Source organism: Chaetodon trifascialis, chromosome 15 (genome assembly GCF_039877785.1).
Source record: "Chaetodon trifascialis isolate fChaTrf1 chromosome 15, fChaTrf1.hap1, whole genome shotgun sequence".
Classification (NCBI taxonomy): Eukaryota; Metazoa; Chordata; class Actinopteri; order Chaetodontiformes; family Chaetodontidae; genus Chaetodon; species Chaetodon trifascialis.
In genome coordinates, this window is record NC_092070.1 from 16,411,817 (window position 1) to 16,434,465 (window position 22,649).

Sequence of the window (22,649 nt, forward strand, 5' to 3'; positions counted from 1 at the left end):
TATAATAAAAAAAGAGCTGCTCTATTTCCATTATAGCTTTTAGAAAGATCTTTCAAATGTTCTATATGTAATTTCATGTATAAATGAAAGGATAATAAGCTAGTACAAAATATCATAGTGTAAATAGTTGGAATGATTTTCTGTCATGAATATGTGGTGTTTTAAATACTCAACAGGTGTTTGAAAGCATTATAAGTCCCCTCTGTCACACACAGGTGTTGTTGCTATTTCTAAAGAATGGTTTACCTTTTTTCTGAGGTAAAAGTCTGACTGCAAACAAAGTCTACTTTCTGCGGATGTGGTGACATGAACGCACCACCAAGCGCAAGATCAGCAACAGTGAACTGCTATATCTGTGTGTGTCAATCACTCTCCCCGCACCCACCCAGCCCTGTACCAACAACGGTTCAGTGTGTGTGTGTGTGTGTGTGTGTGTGTGTGTGTGTGTGTGTGTGTGTGTGTGTGTGTGTGTGTGTGTGTGTGAAAGAGAGAGAGAGAGAGAGAGAGAGAGAGAGAGAGAGAGAGAGAGAGAGAGAGAGAGAGAGAGAGAGAGAGAGAGAGAGAGCAGCACTCAAGGTAACAGGGTGGAAACGCAAGCGGCAGGAGCGTCATTTTACACATTTGGTGCACCTTCAGGCTGAGCAACGTCAGTTCTACAGAGACAGGAGGTTCTCACCGGATATGGAGTAGCAGTTCATTAAAAATAAGAGTATAATAAGGGAACTATACTTGTAGTTAACCAGTATGCTTTAAAAGAAAAATCGTTTTATCCAATTAGTTGAGGAGGCAAGTGTTGCTGTAATACATTTCCTATAAAATTGATCAAAATTTAGTGCAATGCTTCTCAGATATTTTATTTTAATCCCAAATTTTAATGCATATTGTGTAAAATACAGAGTACAGTTGTTCAAATCATTACACTCTCCGTTACCTAACTCCATGACAAAGTAAATTCTTCACCTCACTGTGCAGGTACCATTCTCCATGTATTAGTGGAGATTAAATACAACGCTGACTATTATATGCACGGAGTTTATCATAAGAATATGGTCACATTAAAAACATAATTTAGTATTAAAATACATCTACTTTATGGTTGTAGTGTGCTTTACAAAATGTTTTGATGCGAATCAATAACCTTCCTAACTTACAGCCCTAGTCAAACACGTGCAGAACAAGCCAATTAATTGATTAATTTGATTAGAGCACCCGTCTTTTCCGGTGCTCGCTGCAGCCGGGAGAAACCCGAGTGTGTTCATGGGGAAAGCGCTGAACGGTTGTATCGCATTCGTTCTTTGGCGTTTTATTCTGGAAGTCATAACCGGAAGCTCGTAGATTTTACTCAACGTTCCTTGACAGAGGCTCGCGCGCAGGAAAGATTGGCTGGTTAAAGTCCTCCGTCTGTTCAAACCACTCCCTTGAGCTGTCGACGGAGCCACCCTTCACTTACCGTCGAAACCAGTCCGAAGTTATTACTTAACTCGTCGGAAAAGCTTAGACAAAGGTCGATATATTTATCGATACTAGTATCTGGTCGAAGTTTAGCCACTCGGAGTCCACTCGAAAACTTTGTGAGCTCAGACTTTCCCGGCGGAGACAGCATGGTGTTAAAATCAGAAGACGGCGTAGGTGAGTGAAATTGTCGAGGAAAGGCATTTTTGTCGGTCGAAGTGTCGTTTAAATGACTGTTTTTTGGTCGGAAATATGTTTATGAGCGGTTCACTCGGCAGAGGTTGTATGAATGGGACAAGTTTGTGAGGTAAATCACTGGAAGCCGAATGAGTGTGGTTCTGGCCTTGTTTACAGTGTTTACTCTGCCATTTGTACCATCACTGCTGAGTCTACTGGGTCAACTTCGTGCGTATTCCATCAACAGCTGTGATTTCTTAAAAATAAAATAATAATAACAATAAACTTAACATGCCTTCTTAACAGCAGAAGAATCTTTAACAGGAGAATCTTAGAAACTCACTATTGAGCTAAAGACATTTAAAAATACTTAGATTTTAAGCTAGCTAAGCCATTGTAAGTGTTAATTTATTTTTATAAACAGTGTAATGTTTGTCAGGCTGCTTGAGGAAACGTCCATATTTGTGTATTTCAGTTTTACTACTGTGGGTGCTATTTCTTAGCCACTTGTGTGAATGCTCGGCCAACACATTGACCCCTCATGCAGAACACACACACAGCAGCTTTTCACATCCTCAGTGTCATTTTTCAGCTATCTGCAGCAACAGGTGTGAGAGCGCACAGCTACTCGTCCAGTGTCACTATTACTCTTGTTACATCTAAGTTTCATTGGCTTTGAAGAGGCTGTCTTAGTTAAAATCCCTTTACAATGCTCAAAGAAGTCAATTCCAGCAGCTGCAATATTGGTTTCCACTTAATTAAAGGATGCTGTTAATTCTTTGTGTTTTGAGTGTGTTCCTACAGAGACACAAACGAGTTTGCAGGCTTTGAAGTCGTACCCAAAGCCTTTGTCGCTGAGCATGACGCCGTCATCTCTTGGCTCGTTTAGCCTGGCAGCATTAATTATCACCCTTGATTTGCGTCACAATTAATCGTGTTAGAGAACAGTGAACGTCTGACTGACTGATCCTGTTATATGCTGCTGCTCCTTTGTTCTGCTGACGGAGAGGGAGAACTTACACGCTCTTTTAGCCTCGGCGGCCCCGGCTGAGCCTGGCTGGCTGGCACACAGCTGCATTGTTTTTGAAGGGATGAGAGATGGGAGCAGTCGATTCTCTGGGAGTCCATTTGTCTCTGCCACTTAGGGGTGGGTGGTCTAGGAAGTTAAAGTAGTTGTCACTAATGGTTCCCTAATGAGCGGCGCTGAGAGCTCTAATGGGCCCTCTCAGAGCAGTGCCCTGCTTGGCACTAATGCCCAGTGGTTTGATAATCGTCATCCGCTCCCCATAATCATATTTTAGCCTTCTTTATGCATCGGTTGCAGCCCTCATATCCAGTCAGGCGAGTTTTCCTTCTGCATTGTTACAGCTATAATGCAGTTACACATGTTTGTAGTATACAGTCCAGTTGGGTGTGCTTGTACATGTCATGGTTGGTAGCTCAGCAACACTCAGCGGGCTGCATCGCTGACATTTTTTTAGGGCAGTATCACCAGTCAATGTGAGAGGCAGAAAACAATAGCGTTTAACCCCTGCAACCTGTCAGAATAATGTTTGACTAGATGTAGAATTACGATCAATAAGTATTTAATCAAATAACTTCGGCTGTACAACTACAATCATAGGTTGCCAAAAGTTTTTTCTTAACTAAGCCTTGGTTTCATTACCAGCCTAAACATTTAATTCAGTTTATAACAATGTAAAAAAAGAGAGACACAAATCTTGAGAAATTGTAATCAATTTTAGTTGGTACAACATTATTCTTGTAAAGATCTAAGCCAGAAAGAAGTCTAAAGATGCGTTTCTTTCTCCAATAATGGAGCCAGGTGATTGTTATTTGTGACATTAATGGTATTTTCCTAGAAGCAATGCACTCATACAAAAGTAATGTCTCCCTATCGCCGCTTTTGACCCAGTAGAAGTACATGGTCCCCGGCCAATAACCTGTGCAGCTTAGGTCAGGACAGGTAGTGACCAGGTGCCAGACCGTGAGCAGCATGCACTTTGTGTGTATCTTTCAACTTGTACTTGATAAATTCAAAAACAATTGACAGATTAAATTGTTCTTTGCAGCTCTACTCTAAACTTGCTGCTGTCTCTCAGTGCTGTCAGTGAACGTTACAACCATTAACACAGTTGACAGTTATGGCTGATTTGCATGGGAGCTGTATTTGTTGTCATAAGTTTGACATCACGCAGGCCTGTGAGAAGCCATATCCTGTGTGCTCCACAAATAGATCAACCGGTCCTAAACTTAAAAAGTGTGTGAGAGGATGCTGCAGATAAGAGTGTGGCAGGAATGAGCCAGCGAAGGCTTCATTTTTGGTAATAATTCACATCTCTGTCTCTCAGTTAGACACAGTTTTATCAGTGTTGGTTTCAAAGTAACACATTAGAGCTATTTCACTACTTTTGGGTGTTTTTTAGGTAGGAAAAGACCAGACGCGGACCAGAAAACTGCTCACTTCTGTCATGCATAGCAAAGCTTGCAGTTAATTTTTCTCTCTTCCAGGACTTGAGTGACTTTCAGGTTTAGACACGCCTGTAGTACTTTTCTTCATACAGGATAAAACTCTGTGATCAGTCCTGTTGATAGGGCCCAAAAATTCAAAATGGCGCCTGGCAGGACCTCCTTAGTGAGAGTGTTTTGAAGGAGTGCGATGAAACACACCTTTGGAGCAGGTCAGGGTTTGGATGCGCTTGCATAGTCTGCTCTGCATTATTAATGCAAAGTTTGTTTGGCCTGTGGGAAAGTGATGAAAACCTGAAAGCATCAGTCCATTATCTTGCATGCTTTGCTCCTGACATGGAAAAGCAGATAGCTAATCAGATCTCCTCTTGATTTTGCAAGTGTGGTTTTTGTGCACCTTTCAGATCACAACTGAACATGCATGCCTCATGTTGTGGCAGAGCTGAAGGCTTAAAGTGATGAAGAAGGAAGAATTTAGTACTTGAAAGTCTTTTTTTTCTTTTCTTTTTCTTTTCTGCTTTCACACCTCCCCAGAAGTATGAGAACGGCGCACAAACAGGAAGCAGAGTTTTATAATATGCATGACGGAAAGTGGCATCCCACAGTTTGTGCGTGGGCTAAAATTTCGACTTTGCTTTGCTACAGAAAAAGCAACACAGAGACAGAAATAAAGATGTTAAGGGGGGGAAAAGAGATTGGTGGTTCTTTCAGCTTTCCCATGATGTATTTTCTGGACGTATGTGCGCTGTTTCTGTTCTACTGGCGAGAGAGGATGTTGATAGTAGGACAACCCCGATAAGAATCAAGGCCAACAGCATCAGAGGACAAAGGCGTGCATTGTTGGTAGAAATAGCACTTCCGTTTTTGAGGGAAAACATTGAGAAGCCTCCACATCGGCTTAACAAAACAGTAAATCTTGCTAAATGCAAAGAAAATAGAGTGAGATTATTTAAGAAAGCTGATCTTTTGTGCTCATGATGATGAGTTGTATGTGTGTGTCTGTGTGCAGCTGCAGGATGTTAACGCTGTGGAGCCGCCTGTATGTTTGCTTTACCCTAAAGCTGTGTGTATGGTGGCAGGCCTGGCTATACATTCTTGAGCTCCAGTTCCCACCCAGTCACATCCTCTGGTCCCAGCATTCTTTCACGGCAGCCTGAACACAGCCACCAGAGGGACTTTTCAGGGATGTTAATATTCTTGATATTTCTCATTTTTGAGCCGCCTTCCTTTGTGTCATATGTATCCCGAGACTCTGTAGTGTGGCACACAACGATCTGAGTCAGGATTTTAGTGTTTTTCCTTAGGAAACACTGGTTACCCTCGCTCTTACCATCACTCTTAGGTTGTGCTGTTCACAACTCATGATCATACTGAGGCTGTAACCTGTAATTACCGCACATTGCTTCATTTTAAAGCGGTGACAAGCTAGTCAGTATGGGCTCCCTCCGTATTTATTTCCATTTTTCTTCTGGCATTATCTACTTGTGTTTCATCCTGTGACTTCCTACACTTGTGAGAAATTGTAAGATTAGTCTCTTCTCTGTTGCACTTCCATTTTGAGATTTTCTGTGGAAATGCAGGATATAAACCGCTTGTTGTCTCCATGGCAGAACCATTATAATCCTGCTAACACATGGATCCCATATTGACACAGTCACTGGAAGCTCTGACACTGTGGGACTGCAGAGTGCAGCCGGCACAGCAGAGGGCTCCAGGTTGACTCATAAAGACACACAGACGTGAGCTCTTGTCTGCTCCGTGCTGCAGACGTACCCGAGGCAAGTGTACACTCATGCTGTAAAAACAGGCTGCTCGGGACACAGCGAATAGGAATGCTGGGAGTCTTGCGCAGTCTCTTGGCATGCCACATTAGCATTAGGATAATGCTCATGCACTATCCGTAACAAAAAAAAATACACGATTGTCTTCAGCACAGACTGCATTGTTAAACTGGAGGTGATAATGACAGCATGACTGGTCGTATGACTTATCAGGAGAGAGGAGACCTGGCTCAAAGTGCTGACTCATTAAAACAGCTCATGCTAGAGTTTATGACTTTCTGTCTCTTCAGGACATGACCGGATGTGTCCAGAGAAGAATAAATACTTACATTCACCATCAAGTTCAGTTTGTCTGTTTGGCTTTTTCCTTGATTTGTTATCACAGGAGTTGCTGAAAGGATTTTACAATATTTGCTATGTGACTTTTGAATGAATCCCTTTTTGGAAATATGACCCATTTTTTCAACAAGGCACCATTCAGGTTTTCTCTTTTGAGCTCCTGGCTCTGGGTCATATGATATAGCATCTTACCCTCTAAAACACTGTCTATATATGTGCGCCTAAGTGTGTGCGTCAGGGCTCTTCATTTGCTCTTAATTTGCGTCAATCATCAGTATTTTTGAGTACTGAGTGAATCGTTTCAATGACTTGAAAGAAAGTCATGTGGTTATTGTGATGTAGGCCTGTAATTTAATTTTCATAATGCTGTTTGTGTGTGTGTGTGTGTGTGTGTGTGTGTGTGTGTGTATGTGTGCGTGTGTGCGTGAGAGAGAGAGAGAGAGAGAGAGAGAGGAGGAGGAGGAGGCGGCGGCAGAGAAAGGAATGACCACTGGGTGGAGCCTCCATGTTAATGGTAGTGATAGCAAAACAGAGAGGAGGGAGTGAGGTAGTGAGTAAGGCTCCTTCCCCAAATGGACTGTGTCAGTGTGCCGTGAGCATGCTGGGAGCTGATCGCTGTGCTGTACAGTTGAGAAAAGCCGGCAGGTTCCTTCTCTCCGCCACCTCGCGTCATGTGGACATGCGGCTCGCCTGCGTTAAGCCACAGAAGCTGACAGAAAAAGGGACTGCTGGGTCATTTTTTATATCAAGGAGGAGAGATAAGGTGAAGTAGGAGGAGAAGAAGAAGACAAGGAGCTGTCACAAAAACTGACTTTTTTGGAGGATTTGTCACACAGGTTGGCATTTAAATATGTGTTTCTATTTGTTAAATGGATTTTGTGTTGTTTGTTTAGTCTTGTCTACTTTGGTGCTTGCTGTCATGTGGGACTTTGGTCAGTTTTCATCGGCTCTGTGTCCACCCCAGCTGCATAGAATTGAAGATCACTCTAAACCAGTGATGCTGGACATAATACAACAGAAAGGATGAGAATCATGTAAAGTGCTGGTGGTTTGACTTTTTGCCTTGTGGAGTGTCTCTGCTGGGCTGTCTTGTAATTCTCCAGCCTGGTTTGCTGTGTTGTGGTGAAGGCTGTTGAATGGAGCTCCACTGACATTGAAGATGATTAAGTACTGGTGCAGCAGGCCAATGACTGGGCAGTGTGGTGCTGTCAGTGGGGATGAGGTGTGTCTGTATGAATTAGGGGGATGGTACAAACGTGTAATTTCGACCCTCTAGGATCACATATTTGAGCATTAAAAGTAAATCTAAAGGCAAAGGCTTTATGACCAGGACTGTAGAGATTTCACTTTGTAGTGCAGCTTGGTGGCACAAAAGGTGGTTTCAGCAAGCTGGGAGGGCCAACAAGTAGATGTCGAATCTGGACACACAAGTAAAGCCAAGGATGCTTTAGCCGTCAGTCCCCGTGCCTGGGCCTGGTTGAGGAATGTCCCAGGCAGCCAGTTGCAGACACAAAGGGAGAGCTGTGATCATCCCACCACTCTTCCCACTGCCTCTGTGTTCTCCTGCCATTCACCGTCCCACACCTCCCCAGCCAAACACAGAGCTCCTTTTCCCGTTATCTCTCCTCTTTCAGTCCTGCCTTCACCTCCTCCTACCCTCAGGCCAGGACAGGTTTGACCCTTTGCGGCTTTTTGATCTACAGTACAACTAATGGCCCATTTCAGTCTGTTTTTGTGTGTGGTAGCTATGGATGTGGAGGTCAGAGGTGAACAAGTTCTTTTGGGCCAGTGCCCATGTTAAAGACTGGCATTCCTTCACAGCCCCTGCTCAGCTTTGTTACAAGCTGTCTGGTTTAGAAGATGTCTGTGTGTGTGCGTCTGTTTGGTGGGGGTTTGTTTCAAATATATATGAGGGAGAGACCCCTTGGGATTTACTGTAGTAATGAGATTCAGTCTCAGAGATCAGAGAATGAGACACTCACGTTTTAAATCACCCTTTGTTGTTCCAGCAGCAAACAGCAGGAAGGATCAGAAAGCTTAGAGCCACTTTAATGGACCATGGCGTTCTGTGTCTGTTTTTGCCTATCCCAGCTCACATAATCGATTGCTTGTATGTGTGTGTTTTGTGCTGAATGCATTAAACCTCATCATGAGGTAGACTGCTTCTTGTTACAGCTGGCACGCTATTGGTTTAGGCTAGAGGTCGATTGATTGGCGCCTGCAGAGACCTTGGGGGTGGAGGGTGCATTTTAGCACGTTTAAAGGGAACTTTCCATGTAACCGTAAGAACAAAGGCAACAACAGCTTTAAGGAACAGTGGGTGGGGAGGTGGAGTGTAGAAAACCGCTGATCTTGGTTGCATTTTGGAGATAAGATTGCACAGAGACCGAAAGATCAGTGGGTACAAAGAGGAGATATGAGTAGATGAGAGGAGAGATGATGGGGGAAGAAGAAGAATGGCAATCAAGCCTAATGGACAGGGTGTGGGGTCCAAGTGAAGGCTGTGTTATACTCAAATATATCGAGGGAAAAAAAGTTGTCAACAGATGGAGGACCTCATGCGGGGATGATGTCTGCCGCCCGTGTCATTCATCTCCTTCGATCAGTGTGTGCACTTAATCAAAATGTAATTATGAACAGGCACACAGACACGTGGCTGCAGAAATGGATGTGTATCTCTTTGCATATTCCCTCAGTCAGCAGATCACAGACAGCGTTGAGGTGTAAATATATTCATTGAAGTCTCCATCTGCTGCTGAGTTGCACCGGGATTCCACATTTTAGCGTGAAACCATAGAGCTTTTGCCCGAAAACACAGCAGGTCGTGCAGACGATATAGAGAGAATCGATCGTGTGTTATTTCATCATTCAGATCTGTGTGTAGAGTTTACCCATGTGTGTGTCTTTTGACCCTGTCCAGTAGCTGTGTTACAAAGGGCAACCTAGGTGAGGAACTTATATAGTTCTTAAGTTTTTTTTGAAGCCCTTGTGTGCTGAGTGGAGCTCCTTAAATTGGGTCACATCTGCAGGGAGGTGGGGCTGAGAGATCCTACAAGCACTCAGAATTCTAATTTCCTTATTTTCCAAGGAGAGTTCTTTAGTGATCTGGGTGGAAATGAGACGTCTGCCTCTTCTGCCAGGATGGCAATCAGGATGTGTATTAGTGGGCTCCGTCGCTGTGGGAGAAGGAACTATAATTGGTGTCTCCCTTGATGTCACCTCCCTGGTGCGCTCTGCTGACCCAGCCCTCTCTAAAAACTGCTTTACCCATCTAGAAACGGCCTCAAAATATTGATGTTAAATGGGATTTGGGCTCACATGAAGCCGAGTTAAAAATGTTAAAGGAACCCAAGTTTCACAAGAAGAGGTTACATGTAGTTTTTGACAGGGGAATAAGGATGCACCAATTCAGTGGGCAGAGTGGGCACCATGATTATAGTCAAAGGGAATGTATTGGGTGTTTTGAGTCATAAATTTAGGTTAAACAGCACTCAGGCATAATGAGGGCCAGAGCATGGCGGGACAAAGCTCAGATTAAACTGTCCCAGATTTGGCAAAGGGGCACTTATGTCTTGTCACTATCTGCTCTCACTCACACGTTTCCAAACGTCTTTGCACCACCTTGGTCTCAGGAAGTTGTTCGGTCCAGTAAAATGTATCACCATCCTTTCAAGAAAGCTAATGGAGCAGAGCGTTTTCAGGATTCAAATCATTTTTTATTACTTTTCTTGAAATAAGTTTCATTTTCTTCCTCCTATGAATGTCCTGTCTTGCTTCCTGATACTGACTTTGGTTAATCATCTCTCAAATTAAAACTGAGTAGACATTTTTGCAATGATGTAATGGATTCAGTCTGAATATCACAGTTTGGACAGTTGCAGTCAGATGGTGTTCGTGTTGACAGTTGAAACAAAAAGCAAGTGGCCGGGCGCTGACACGGTGCCAGGCACAGCGGGGGGGACACTAGTCGGCCCCTAGGCATCGGCATGTGGGTGTTGCGCATGCGTGCGAATGCATGTGATTGTACCCTAGTCTGTGGGCACGACTGCACGCCTCCATGTGCATGTGATTCCCCTGAATGACCTGTTTTCCAAGCAGCGTGAGTCCCTGAAAAAGTGAAGATGTAGGTGGCCCGTGTTTCTCTTTCAGCCTGTGGAAATCACCACATACACACTTGGCCCAGTCAGATTGTTCGAGGGGCCCTCTGCTTCCGAGAGGCTCCTGAAGTCAGATATAGACAGGGTAGATAGGTAGTGCATGTTGTGAATATGGTATCACTGCATCAGCAAAAGGTGGATATTATTGAGGTATCAGTGAGTCTGCCTTATTAATTAGCTTTGACTTGCACATTAACAGGTGCTCTCCATCACTCTTACTGTTTGCCCTGTCTATCGTTTGTCTTCCTCATTTCCTGTTTGTTTCTGATGACAGCCTCTTTTCATTGGCCTTACCAGTGCAGAGGTTTGCTGAATGACAGCCAAGCAGCACTCCCAGTCAGAAGGGAAACTAGCAGCTCTCAACATTTACTTAAGTGGATGGGTTCCCCCCGTTGTCTGCTGTGTTCTGGGAAATGATACCCACTTGGTGCCCACCTCTTGCACATGCGTGGGTGTGGCCTTTCCCTTCCCTGATGTGGTTTTATTATTTTGGGTGGAGTCAGGAAGGCAGCGCCGTGTGCACCTGATTGGCTCGTTGAGTAAGTCTGATCATGTGGGTGATGTCAGATGGGGTGGCAGGAAGGCCTTTGGGTTGAAATCCTTCTCTTTAATTGCAGGACCAAGTTGTCATCATGCATTTGCTCTTCTGGTGAGGAAAGATGCTGATTTTCCACAAGCTCCTTGTTTGTGCAAGTCAACAGACGATTTCCATCCTCAAATGATTCCATTCCTTTGCTCAGTTTCTGTCTGTCTCCTTGTCTGTGTCAAATTATAGTCCTTTTCTGCAGCTCTGCCCTCCTGTCACTCCTTCACTTTGTGGTTCTCCTCTGAACCAGGAACGCTGTGGTTGTGTTGTGTTGGGTCCTGCTGTCCTGTTTTGTGTGGCGTGGCTCCCTTCAGCGTCCGCCAGACGCCCAACCTTGCATCATATTTCCAGAAAGAGGACTTCCTCCTTTAATCTCATCCTGTCTGTCTCTCTCGTGCTGTTGAACACTCGGCCTGCTCTGGGTTTGCTCCACATGACATTATCTCGTCCAGTCGATCGGGGGACGGGGTCATTAAATGCAAGAAGATGCTTGCTTTCTCAGACCTGTCAGCACTTTGTTTTGAGTATGTGTTGTGGCTTTTTGTGCATCTCGGTCTGCATCCAAACATGTCTTCCCCAATATGAGCTGCTTTTGAGGGAACTGTCTGACAAAAACAAAAAAGGTTGTGCAACTATTTATATTGTTGTCAGCTCCCTCTGTAAGTGAGAACAGTTGTGCAGAGGTTACCATGGTTGCCATGGATACACTGAACATTTGGGATGGATGGGGCTCGTTCACCAAGGGATGCTGTAGGCTGCGAGGTATGATATGTGAAAGGTCAACCTCGAGTGGACTGCCACGCTCCCCCAGCTGTCTGAAAACAAGACAGGAAGACAACATGGCTTTGTTTTGGAGCTCCTTAACAGCCCGCTATAAGGCTATCATTTTGCAAGTCCTTTGTCTATTGTTGCTGTGTTAAATATTAGCAGACATTCCCGTCAATGTCATGGGTATTTTTCCCCAAGATGTTTAGGTTAGCATACTTTCTGTTATTAAAATAAGTGCTTTCCATTATGCAGCATACATCTTCTCTGTAGGGCGACTGTTGGCTGCTCATTTACTTGAGAGTTTACCTTTGGATTAATTCTTCTGCTACGGGAAAATTAAATGAGCTGACCTTGCTAATTGTGAAGCTGTGTTTGTGGGTCTCAAAGCACAATGAAGCTCATAATTTCTGGATGGCTGGCCTCGTCCTTGCTTTATTGATTGCTGTGCCAGATTTTGTTCAGCTTTTGTAACCTTCATTGCACTGACCCGTTACTGCAGGTACACGGTGTTTAGCCACTCACATTTACTCTTGAAGTTTACTTCTGCAGTATCTCAGGGTTATGTGGGACCAGCATTGAATAAATGATTTCATTTAGGAGAGCAAGGAAGAAGTTGAAGTAAAATACACATTTTTTCCAGGTCATTTGTGGTATCATACTGTTGTGGAATGTGTTGAAGATTCCTCTCTTTGCTCAACTACCAGAACTCTGTAACCATTACCTTGTTAAATGATTTCAGAGATTAACCTTTTGAACTCTGCTGCTAGTGGTAATGAGGAGAGGAGGAGAGGTCACTGGAAGAGGTTTTGCTTGGCCACGAGGGGAATCAGAGAAAATGACACTGTGTGACAGAGATGATCGTCCAACATAACGACCGCTGTGTCTTGACATTGTCAAATACTGTATGGCAGTTATTTTGCAGCCAAATGGTTGGTGTCTGACACCTCAGAGGGCACAGTCTTTAATTTTATTTCACAGGAAAATCAGTTTATGATGCGTACACATAAAGACTGAAAACACTTGTAAAGAGTTTCTTAAATTACCTCTATTATTAGACAGTGCTGTCAGCTGCACAAAATACACATTTTTGCCAGAACTCATAATTTTCTTGACCAATAATTATTGTTTGTGTCAATATTTCAGTACTACCATGTGTGGACCTGCTGTATTACACAGCAGCTCTGATGCTGATGTATAAAGCATTTATTAGTTTATTATTAGTTCCTGTCCTGCTGTCCTGAGAAAACATTGTTTTAAATTCACGAAAGGAGGTCGTTGTTTTTTCTTTCTCCAGCAAGTGAAAATAAGTGAAATCTACATCCTTTTAAAATTACCTGCGAATAAGCAGACTTTTTTCAAGGAAGCGGTTACTATCTTCTTTTAAGGATGATTGCCGAGCACTTCTGATGCAAGAACAGCATGGGTTTCAAGTAGAGACTTAAATAAAATTGAGAGAGTAAGGGGAAAGGCGTCCAGCATAGTGCTTAAGTAAATGAACTGGGATTGTGCTTGGACTGCTGCTATCATCAGTGTGCTGATACTAGCGTTGTCACTTTATGCTTGGAGTGCAGGTAGGGGTTGCGCACACACAGACACACAAACACCAGCAATCGGGACACATTGCTTGCCCCTCAGTCCTTTGCACAGACTAATTATAACGGCCTATAGTGTGAGTGACAGGAAGACTGGCAGCGCTTTGAGATCTGTCACGTTTGTGCTACTCTGGCGCTGATGCTCGTGTGCTGCTTGGCTGACCTGAGCTGTTTCATTGAGCTGGACAAAAGTTCAGACCTCTTCAAAGTGCACCTCTCCGCTGCAGACTTGAGTTTCTGTTGAGAGTGATTGTTTGCTGTCTGATATGTCCCCTTTTCCTCATATCATTTGCTGCTGAGAAACATCCCCCATGACTGTCATTGCATATTCTTTGTGGCATACTCCACACAACCCCTGCTGTGAGCATTCAATCACCTTCTGATATCAAGGAAAATTATAGAGCGTAATGTCATTTCTGTCCACTGACACGCCTCAGGGGATAGATATGCATAGAAAAGGATAAAGGTGCATTGTATTTTGGGCGCCTCTATCCTAACCCTTCATTTTCTCTCTCATCTCTCCCCAGTGCCGGACGACCTCACCCCAGAGGAACAGCAGGAGCTGGAGAATATCCGCCGGCGCAAGCAGGAGCTGCTGGAGGACATTCAGGTAATGAAGAACACACAGATAGTAGCTTGGTACAAAAAACAGACACAAACTCCATGTGTTTGATGGCAGAAATTGTCCATCTTAAACGTATTTGCTCTAATTTTCAGGTAATTTGCAGGAAAAAGTGAGACAACTACACATTTTCAAATATAATTTTAGTTGTTTCTGGAGTTTATGGTGCGTAACTTTGTTTGGCTTTGAAAAAGCGTTTCTTTAATGTAACTATGCTGCTTGGATCCAATTAAACTTTATATCACACTAATCTTGAAGAAATATTTAAGTGATCCACCCTTTAAAATGAGAGATTTAGAGGCTCAAGAGGCAAGACAGTCTTCATTCTTGTGACCTACAGGGTCCAGACATTTGGCTCACTTCTACTGCCTTCAGCTACAACTGCAACTCCTCTGCTTTTTGATTAAACATTTACCTTCTATCCAGTTGTGCAAATTTCTCTTTTCCAAGGAGTCCTCAAAACATTTGACCCCAAGTGGAATGTGAGGTATTTCCTGCCAAGTGGTGTCTTCCTGAGCAAACCATCCCTTTTTCTTGTTTAGCCATTCGTATTCTTTAAATATGTCAGAAAAGACCTCCATTAATGGATAAAAGTTATCTCCTTTGGCTGCTTCTTTATGAATTTGGGCTTTATATGGCTAGAATGTTAGTATAAAAATAAGACAAACAAGTGATTCTGTATACAGATAAAATAGGATTATGCTCTTATGGGGAACGTGCTCATGCAGCCAGTTGAATGTCCCTCATGTGCTCTCTGATTTCCAAAGAGAGCCAGAATTCAAATCAGCTCAGCCAAATTTCCCTAATGTAGTTTGTTTGATCCCTGTCCATGGCCCATGACAATTTTCTGGGCAGTTGCCTTGACCCTAGAGCACAGCTGATAATCAAAGCTAGCTGCTCAGGTCACTTCTGTCAGTCAATAACCAGCCCTGTAAGCGAACGACTGTCAGAGAGTTTGTTTTCCAGATGTCTCAGTCGGCAACTTCCGCTGGTCCTGACAGACAAACGTTGGAGGCGTGATCTGACACCTTCTCTTTTATGAGCCTGGGCCACCATCGTTGCCCATCCCCCTTCTCTGGCTGCCCCCATCCTCTCTTCTTTGCCTCTGTGATCTGTACACTGACCCCTCTCCTCCTCCATGACACCCACACCCTCCTCTGCTGGTCCTGCATGTCAACGCCCTCCCACCACAACCACCCGCTTTCCTGTATGAGCACAGCCTTTGTTTGCGGAGGCAAGCATCTGAGGAATGTGTTGTGATTGCGCAGGCCTTGAAAACACAGATATTCTCTTTGTGGTTTGGCCTATAGTACTTGGTATTTCACATAAGAAATGATACACGAACACAGCAGCTGGATATGGATGAAGAGGCCCGATGATTGCAACCTTCACTCGCAATGTTGAAGCTTAGTCTGTGTACAGGACTTCTCTGATGCTACAGTCTATTATTCTGCACTTTCATCAAGCTTACGTCAGCCTCTCCATCATCTACATTTACTATGCCCTCATCGCGCCAGTCTGGCACCAGCAGGCCTGGCTTGATTGACTAAATCTGCCTCTAAGGCCATTAATCACTAAAACGGCGCACAAAATATAATCCACTTTTACGCTTTCTTACTCCATTTGTATTGAGGTTATCCCCGAATGTTTTCTGCGTAATCACATTCAGAATGAGAGGATTGTTTAGGACAGCACACACATGCTAACACACGGGCTGATGAGATATAGAGAGTTACTATCAGTTTTTAGTTTAAGGGAACAGCTGGAGCTGGATGTGCAGCAGTGTGTGAAGAAGTAAACCCTGCTCTCTTTGTTGAGCTGATGGCTCTGATGCGAGTTATTTACTGTACGTGATAAAAGGCCACCTGGCTTTCAGACAAACAGAGGTGATTCAATCTTGGTAGCCTCTCCCTCAGCACTATTCAATAGAGCCCTTTTGTCTTTTTAGGCAGATATTTGCATGTTGTTTGTATTGGTCACACCCCTCCATGCCTCCTGGTGTGAGGGAAACTAGTGGACATATGATGAATTCATTCTCACGTCATACTCGTGACATTTTAAAACTGACATTTCTGTCTTTTCTGCAGCGGCTGAAGGATGAGATAGCAGAAGTGACGAGTGAGATCGAGAACCTGGGTTCCACTGAGGAGAGGTAAGGAAAAGGGATCTGACCCTTTTCGCAAACACACACATTTCCCACTGTGTTTTGCCTGAATCGGCTTGCCGTTTGCCTTCTATTAACTTAGCAAACAAAGCTGTCAATTATTAATGTTTGATTGCAAAGTCGGACTATCCCGTCTCACCAAATACGCTCCCCAAATTGGCCATGCTTTTAAGGCAGTTTAAATGTTTCATCAGGCAAACCCCCATGATGGGAGGCCTCATTGAATAATGCAGTGGGTGTACGGGCAGAAGCAGACAATGGATGGTCCCAAGGGAGGGAGTGCTTGGGTTTGGTCTCCTCAAGTGGATAGGGATCCCATCAGCTACCGAATAATCCTAAAGCGCTCTCTCCTGGATCTAAAACCCATTAAGGGTTACAGCACCTTCTTGTGATCAGAGTTGCTGTGATCCATTTATTGAAGAAAATACACGATAGGCTGTGCCGCGTGGAGCATCTGTCGGACTTTGGCAGACAAAAACCGAAGGAATGCTTGTGTGAGTGAATCAGTGGGAAGAAGTGGTGACCTCTCACCGGCTGGGGACGGAGACGTAGCCATGGTGATGGCGGACACTTGGAGTGCACTTTGACCCTCGAATAAAGCGAGGCCTGAGAAATGAGACATTCCCATATGCATGTCGTTAGACGCTTTATCAACACTTTGTCATCACGGTCCAGGGGGAGGAAAGGCCGACCTCTGCCAAACAAATGGAAAATGTTAATGAGAAAGACACTTTCAGGAAATGAAGTGAATACATTTATTGGAATGGTCTGAGCTCTGATGAATGAGTACAATAATGGACCATCAATTTGTTGGATTTGCATGAAGTTTGATGCGAGTCATTTCTAAAAGGTAAAAAAATCGAATATGTATCCATGAAAAGGCAATGATCCAGCTGTTCATCAAGCAAATATCACAAAAATCCCTCATCCTGGCTGCCCAAACATGAATATTTTCCAGTGAGTTTTCTGTGATTTTAAATTTTAGACATTTGGGTTTTGTGACTGATGGTTGAATTAAATGAACAATTTGAAGACATTAGCTTGTGTTTCGGAAATTGCGATTTATGAAATCTCTGACATTTAAGGACCAAATACTTTTTATATGCCACGGTTTGTTCATATGTGACATTAGGTCCACATTTAGAGAAACTAACCTGAACTCTGGTGTTCCAGGAAAAATATGCAGAGGAATAAACAGGTGGCCATGGGCCGAAAGAAATTCAACATGGACCCCAAAAAGGTAGGTGGAATTCACAGATCCTTCAGAAACTGCTTTGTTTTATCCCACATTTCCATTAGCAGAATGTAACCTGGGGCCCTGTCTCTTTCTTAGGGGATCCAGTTCCTGATTGAGAATGACTTGCTGAAGAATACCAGCGACGACATCGCTCAGTTCCTCTACAAGGGCGAGGGCCTCAACAAAACAGCCATCGGAGATTACCTCGGAGAAAGGTCAGGATAGAGATTGTAGTTTTTCTTTCTATTTAAGCATCTCCCTCTCACACTTCACTATCATCCTTCACCAACCCTCATCCGTGTGGTTTGATAAAAGCATTGAGTAGCGAGTGCATATTTTCCATATTGCTGTTTCCTCGTGGTCAGGCACACACCCATCCTTTCCCAAACACACTTTATTGGTCCCACATTTAGATCATCCTCTCAAGACGATGTCCGTTACTCAATAGCCTCCATCTGTCTTTGGTTATCTTACTCATTCAAAAGCAACGTGATCAAGAGACTCATGACTCAGGAATGTGTGTGTTTGAACCATCTTTCAGACCATCCTCAGACCATCGATGTTAGAGAGAACACATAATACAGGAAATAGTAATGGTATGTACTGCTAAGGGACTGTATGGCAGGCAGTGTTACAGTCAGGGTGTGGTCCTGAAGTCGAACCAGGAAATGGAGCTCATGCTGTTGAGGACTGCTCTCCATTTGATTGTGATCAAGCTCTCCAAGCGTTCTGTAAGGAGGGGCTGGAGCAGCGTGGGGAGCCTTGAGATACGATTGGTCACTTGTCCACTGGGACCAGTAGCGCCTGGATATGACTCAGTGTATGAGACCTCCTTAGAGCTCTCTCATGATCTCACAGGGCAGATCATTTACTCTGAAGAGCACGAAGGTCAGGAATGATGTCATGATCGAGATTAGATGATAAATGAAAGAGAGGTGGAGGGTGTTTTTCCTCTTCTGTTGGGTTTGATAGGAGTCCTCAGACACATTCCTGATTAGGTCCTCTTTTCAAATGAGGCAGCAATCAGACAGTTAAGTCTGGTTTAGTTTAGTCTTAGCCTTAAATTCACTTCTTAAAATGCACAGTTATAGACTTGTGTTGGTACTGTTTTTTCTAGAGCAAGAATCATTAATCCATTCATCAGTCAACAGAAAATTCATATTAATTCACAGTATTTGCAGATGTGATTGGAAATGAAATATCTTTGCAAAACTAGAAATGAATTCTGGTAATTTTGGGCTTTGTAAAATGTATTATTCAATATTTTCTGACATTTTACAAGCCAAGTAATTGGCCCATTACTTGAAAAAAATAATTGGCACATTAATCAATATTGAAAATAACCATTAGTCGCAGAACTTATCTTTTTGTGTATTCATTTTGTATTGGTTATGCAGATTAGCACTTTTGAAATGTTCACCAAAATGTGCCATGTTTTGTCTCCTGTAGAGATGACTTCAATATCCAAGTCCTCCATGCCTTTGTGGAGCTTCATGAGTTCACAGACCTCAACCTGGTTCAGGCCCTAAGGTAAGACAGCATCTCCCCAGGAACGTGCATCCTCTGGTCTGCTACACACTCACCAAATCTTTGCTTAGATCCTCGTAGCTTTGCCACCTTGTGTGATTCAGTCACCCGATTTGCATTTTGTAAAGATGCAGCCGTTAGTTTCAGTCTTGTGTTGTAAGAGAGCCCGCTTAGTTTTTTCACAGTGAATGTGAGTCTGTTGCTAACTACTGAGCTGTGTCCCCGGACAGACAGTTCCTGTGGAGTTTTCGGCTACCGGGAGAAGCTCAGAAGATCGACCGCATGATGGAGGCCTTCGCTCAGCGCTACTGCCAATGCAACCCTGGGGTTTTCCAGTCCACAGGTAGCAACATCATACCATACAGCCCAACTTTTGGCTAAATACGTGTAAATATGTCACCAGTGAAATAGAGAACAAGGTGTGAACTGCATGTAGGGTTTAATTATATTGAGTAAGTCTTACAGTTTTGTCAGCAGTATTGATGAATGTAGTTACTCTAAGCAAATTTATTATAATAATAATAATAATAATAATAATAATAATAACAATAATAATAACAACTAATTTTAACTTTCTTAAGAGATTATACCAGTTGCCTCCATGAAGCCCTTAATTTTTCATATTGCACTGAGATCTAATAGCATGTCAATGGAACTCTTATCTGAGCTGCTTTATTTAGCAGACACAAAGTCTGCTGAGGTGAACTGTGTTACGGAAGACTGTCTGGCTTTTGGGAAATAATGCCCGTAGCAGACAGCCGACTGCCTCTAACATAGATGCAGATGGATGTGAATAATGCATGGGACTTCTCAACAGCCTAACGGGCCAGATAAAGTGGTGCTGCGTCAGCCGTGTGCTGGTCACGTTGTCTTTTAGCAAACACACACAAACACACATTAGCGGGCACAGCCAGAAACACACATGCATACTTAGCTACCCACGCACAGCCTTTCACTCCCTCCCACTCTCCTCGCTAACGAAGCTTTGCCTATCTGTTCCTCTCTGTTCGACTGTGGTCCCCTAAGTGCAGTCCTTTCAGCTCAGCTAATTGACATTCATATTTAAACACTACATTAAACACTGGCAGCAGTTTTATGGTAAACAGCAAGACAGCATTTTCCATCTTATAAAGCTCTTCCATGTCTATGGTGTGATCACTCTTATTTGTGTGTGTTACAGACACCTGTTACATCCTGTCATTTGCCATCATCATGCTAAACACCAGCCTCCACAACCCAAATGTGAAGGACAAGCCTACCGTGGAGCGATTCATCTCTATGAACAGAGGAATCAACGATGGAGGAGACTTACCTGAAGACCTGCTCAGGGTAAGTATGGCTTTAAAACTCACTGTGCTCCTCTTTCTTCCCCGCATCCCTGTGTCAAACCTGCTCTGTATTCACAGTTAACTTTTATAATTGTAGAATTTGTATGAGAGCATCAAGAATGAGCCTTTCAAAATCCCAGAGGATGACGGCAACGACCTCACACACACTTTCTTCAACCCAGACCGAGAGGGCTGGCTGCTAAAACTGGGTGAGTGACACTGGAAATACATGCACACAGTTATGTGGGCACATACTTAATTACCAAAATAATGGCTGGTCTGTGTGGCCGTGCGGATAGGTTACTTTGTGTGGTGTTTTCATAGCAGCACAAGGTTGAAACTCTGCGTCCATAAAGTGATAACCAATGTTTCCCCTGAGGTCAATCACCCGTGTGTGTGTGTTTGTGAGCCTAGGTGTGAGTGTGTGAACGTGTCTGTGAGCATATGTGAATAGGTGTGTATGCACTCGTCTCGCCGAGACATCTGAAGACATCTCTGCCCGCTTTAATGTATTATGAATGTGGCCCTGAGATCAGACCACCACATGTGGAGGCCTTTGAATTATTGAAGACGGGGCATATTCATACACTGACATGCACGAGTGCTGACTTTTACAGCTTGTAGATTAAGTGTCTGCACATACACGAACATACATATACTGTACATACACAAGGTTTAAAATGTTTGGGGTTTTTTTTCCCCATGATTAGAGTTTTTTGGGGGGGTAGGGCATTTTTCTTTGGATATTTTGGTATATAATATATATTATTAATTGAATTTAACCAATATTATCATGTCATTTTAAGGACCTTTTGTCATGACCTTTTTAATTTCTGAGTTTAACATATGTTAAGACACAAACACATGCACACACACGTGTACACAGGATGTCAGCTGTTACTTTTTTTTGCACAACTCTAGAGCCCTGAACTCTTCGTCCTCTGTTTCCTCTGAGATCTCTCTCTCTCTCTGTTGTACAGATTCACAATGAATCTAATAAAGCATGAATGTGCCAAGTGAAATTGAATCTTTCAGTCGCTGTGAATCTTTACAACTGACTACGCAAAGGGAGTGAGGAATTACTCTTTCTCCAATTACTCCAAATTGGCAGAATTGAGTAAAACATTCCGGGTGGAAGGTAAAATGCACAGAACTGGACCCGAATGGAGGCCATATTTTTATGTAGCGCTTTACAGTAGATCTCCCCCTTGTGGACTGATACAATAACAGCAGATATGTCAAATCTGTTGACCCTCATTAGAAAATACAGTCTCAAATTAAAACTGAAAGCGATGCATCAAAAAGCCTCCCGGGAACCAGATTAACAGGACTGTGGTGCAATAATTCCTTATCATTTAATTTGATTTTTTTTTCCTTTTCCTCTTCGTTTGTTTGTTCCCATGATTTTGGCTGTTGTCTTTCCTCAGGAGGTATGTACACCTGCTCTTCCCAAACACTAGTCCATCTCTCAGCTCTCAGGTGCTTTTGGTGGTCCGCCATGCTTTTGTTCTCTTCCTCATTTTTATACGTTCGCACAGGGGTTTGTTTTGTCTGTAGATTGTTTAAAAATTTATTTCTTGTCTCTCCATTGACTCATTCGAACCTCAGATGTTTGTCTGTTCAGTCTCTCATTGAGCTGGTGGTTTGTCCACACTCTTTTATCTCTGTGGGCGGTCGCCGGGATCGTTTGTCACCCCGTGGGCTCGGCTCGGGGAGCTGATGCTTTGTGACCACTCTACTGAGCAGTTTGACCCTCTTTTCTCTGTATGCTGTGGTGGTCACTCTCTTTGATCTCTGTTTTTATAGAAGCTGCATTATCCCTTTTTTCCATAAAGCGAGAACAACAAAGGATTTTTGCTTAACTCCAAAATGATCGGGAATCCATTTACCCATTGGCTTACTGTGTCTTGCTCTTGGGTTGCATGGAAAAGGGAATACTGCACCTTTCCAACAGTGTGGCTCTGCTCTCCTTATCTTATGCTGTAAATGGATCTGAAGGGTAACAGTGTGGCTGCGGCCCGATGTGGTGCTGGACCGGACTGGACCAAACTGTGGGAGAGAAGCGTGGGCAGAGGAGTGTGCTGAAAGGGATTCAGGCATGGTTCAAATGATTCATGCATGCTAAATATATACCTCTGGTGCACATGGTTAGTAGTTTGACTGTGCATTGTTGTACTTAATGCCCTGGTGCAAGAAGGTGCCAATTGAATGTGTTAAGGGCACCTTTTTGCACTAAAAAAAGCCAGTTACTAATTTATCCTGACAAGATAAATCATTTCCAAAGGGATCATAAATCTGTCAACAGCTGGATATGATTTACAAGAAAACCTGTTCCCTCTTAACCTCTACTTGCCCAGCCTCCCACAGTCCCGTCTTGCATGGGTGCCTCCCTCCACTCAGCTCCACTCCGGCCTAGCACCATCCACACACCTCTGCAACAATCCGCTGGG

General features: G+C 43.5%; 1 protein-coding gene across 4 annotated transcripts in view; it reads left to right on the forward strand.

Annotated features, from left to right (window-relative positions):
* cyth1a (cytohesin 1a) overlaps nucleotides 1-22,649 on the forward strand; it is a 39,257-nt gene that overhangs the window by 12,180 nt on the left and 4,428 nt on the right. Inside the window, exons 1-9 of one of the 4 annotated variants that reach the window (XM_070982182.1) lie at nucleotides 1,407-1,629; nucleotides 13,849-13,931; nucleotides 16,031-16,095; nucleotides 17,281-17,347; nucleotides 17,441-17,559; nucleotides 18,794-18,874; nucleotides 19,102-19,214; nucleotides 20,052-20,200; nucleotides 20,297-20,409. In XM_070982182.1, coding sequence (XP_070838283.1) covers nucleotides 1,602-1,629; nucleotides 13,849-13,931; nucleotides 16,031-16,095; nucleotides 17,281-17,347; nucleotides 17,441-17,559; nucleotides 18,794-18,874; nucleotides 19,102-19,214; nucleotides 20,052-20,200; nucleotides 20,297-20,409 — 818 coding nt within the window. In that variant the 5' untranslated portion in view covers nucleotides 1,407-1,601. Of the gene's footprint in view, nucleotides 1-1,406; nucleotides 1,630-6,921; nucleotides 7,055-13,848; nucleotides 13,932-16,030; nucleotides 16,096-17,280; nucleotides 17,348-17,440; nucleotides 17,560-18,793; nucleotides 18,875-19,101; nucleotides 19,215-20,051; nucleotides 20,201-20,296; nucleotides 20,410-22,649 lie in introns of those variants that run through there. The other 3 variants (XM_070982181.1, XM_070982180.1, XM_070982179.1) reach the window with 3 other exon arrangements.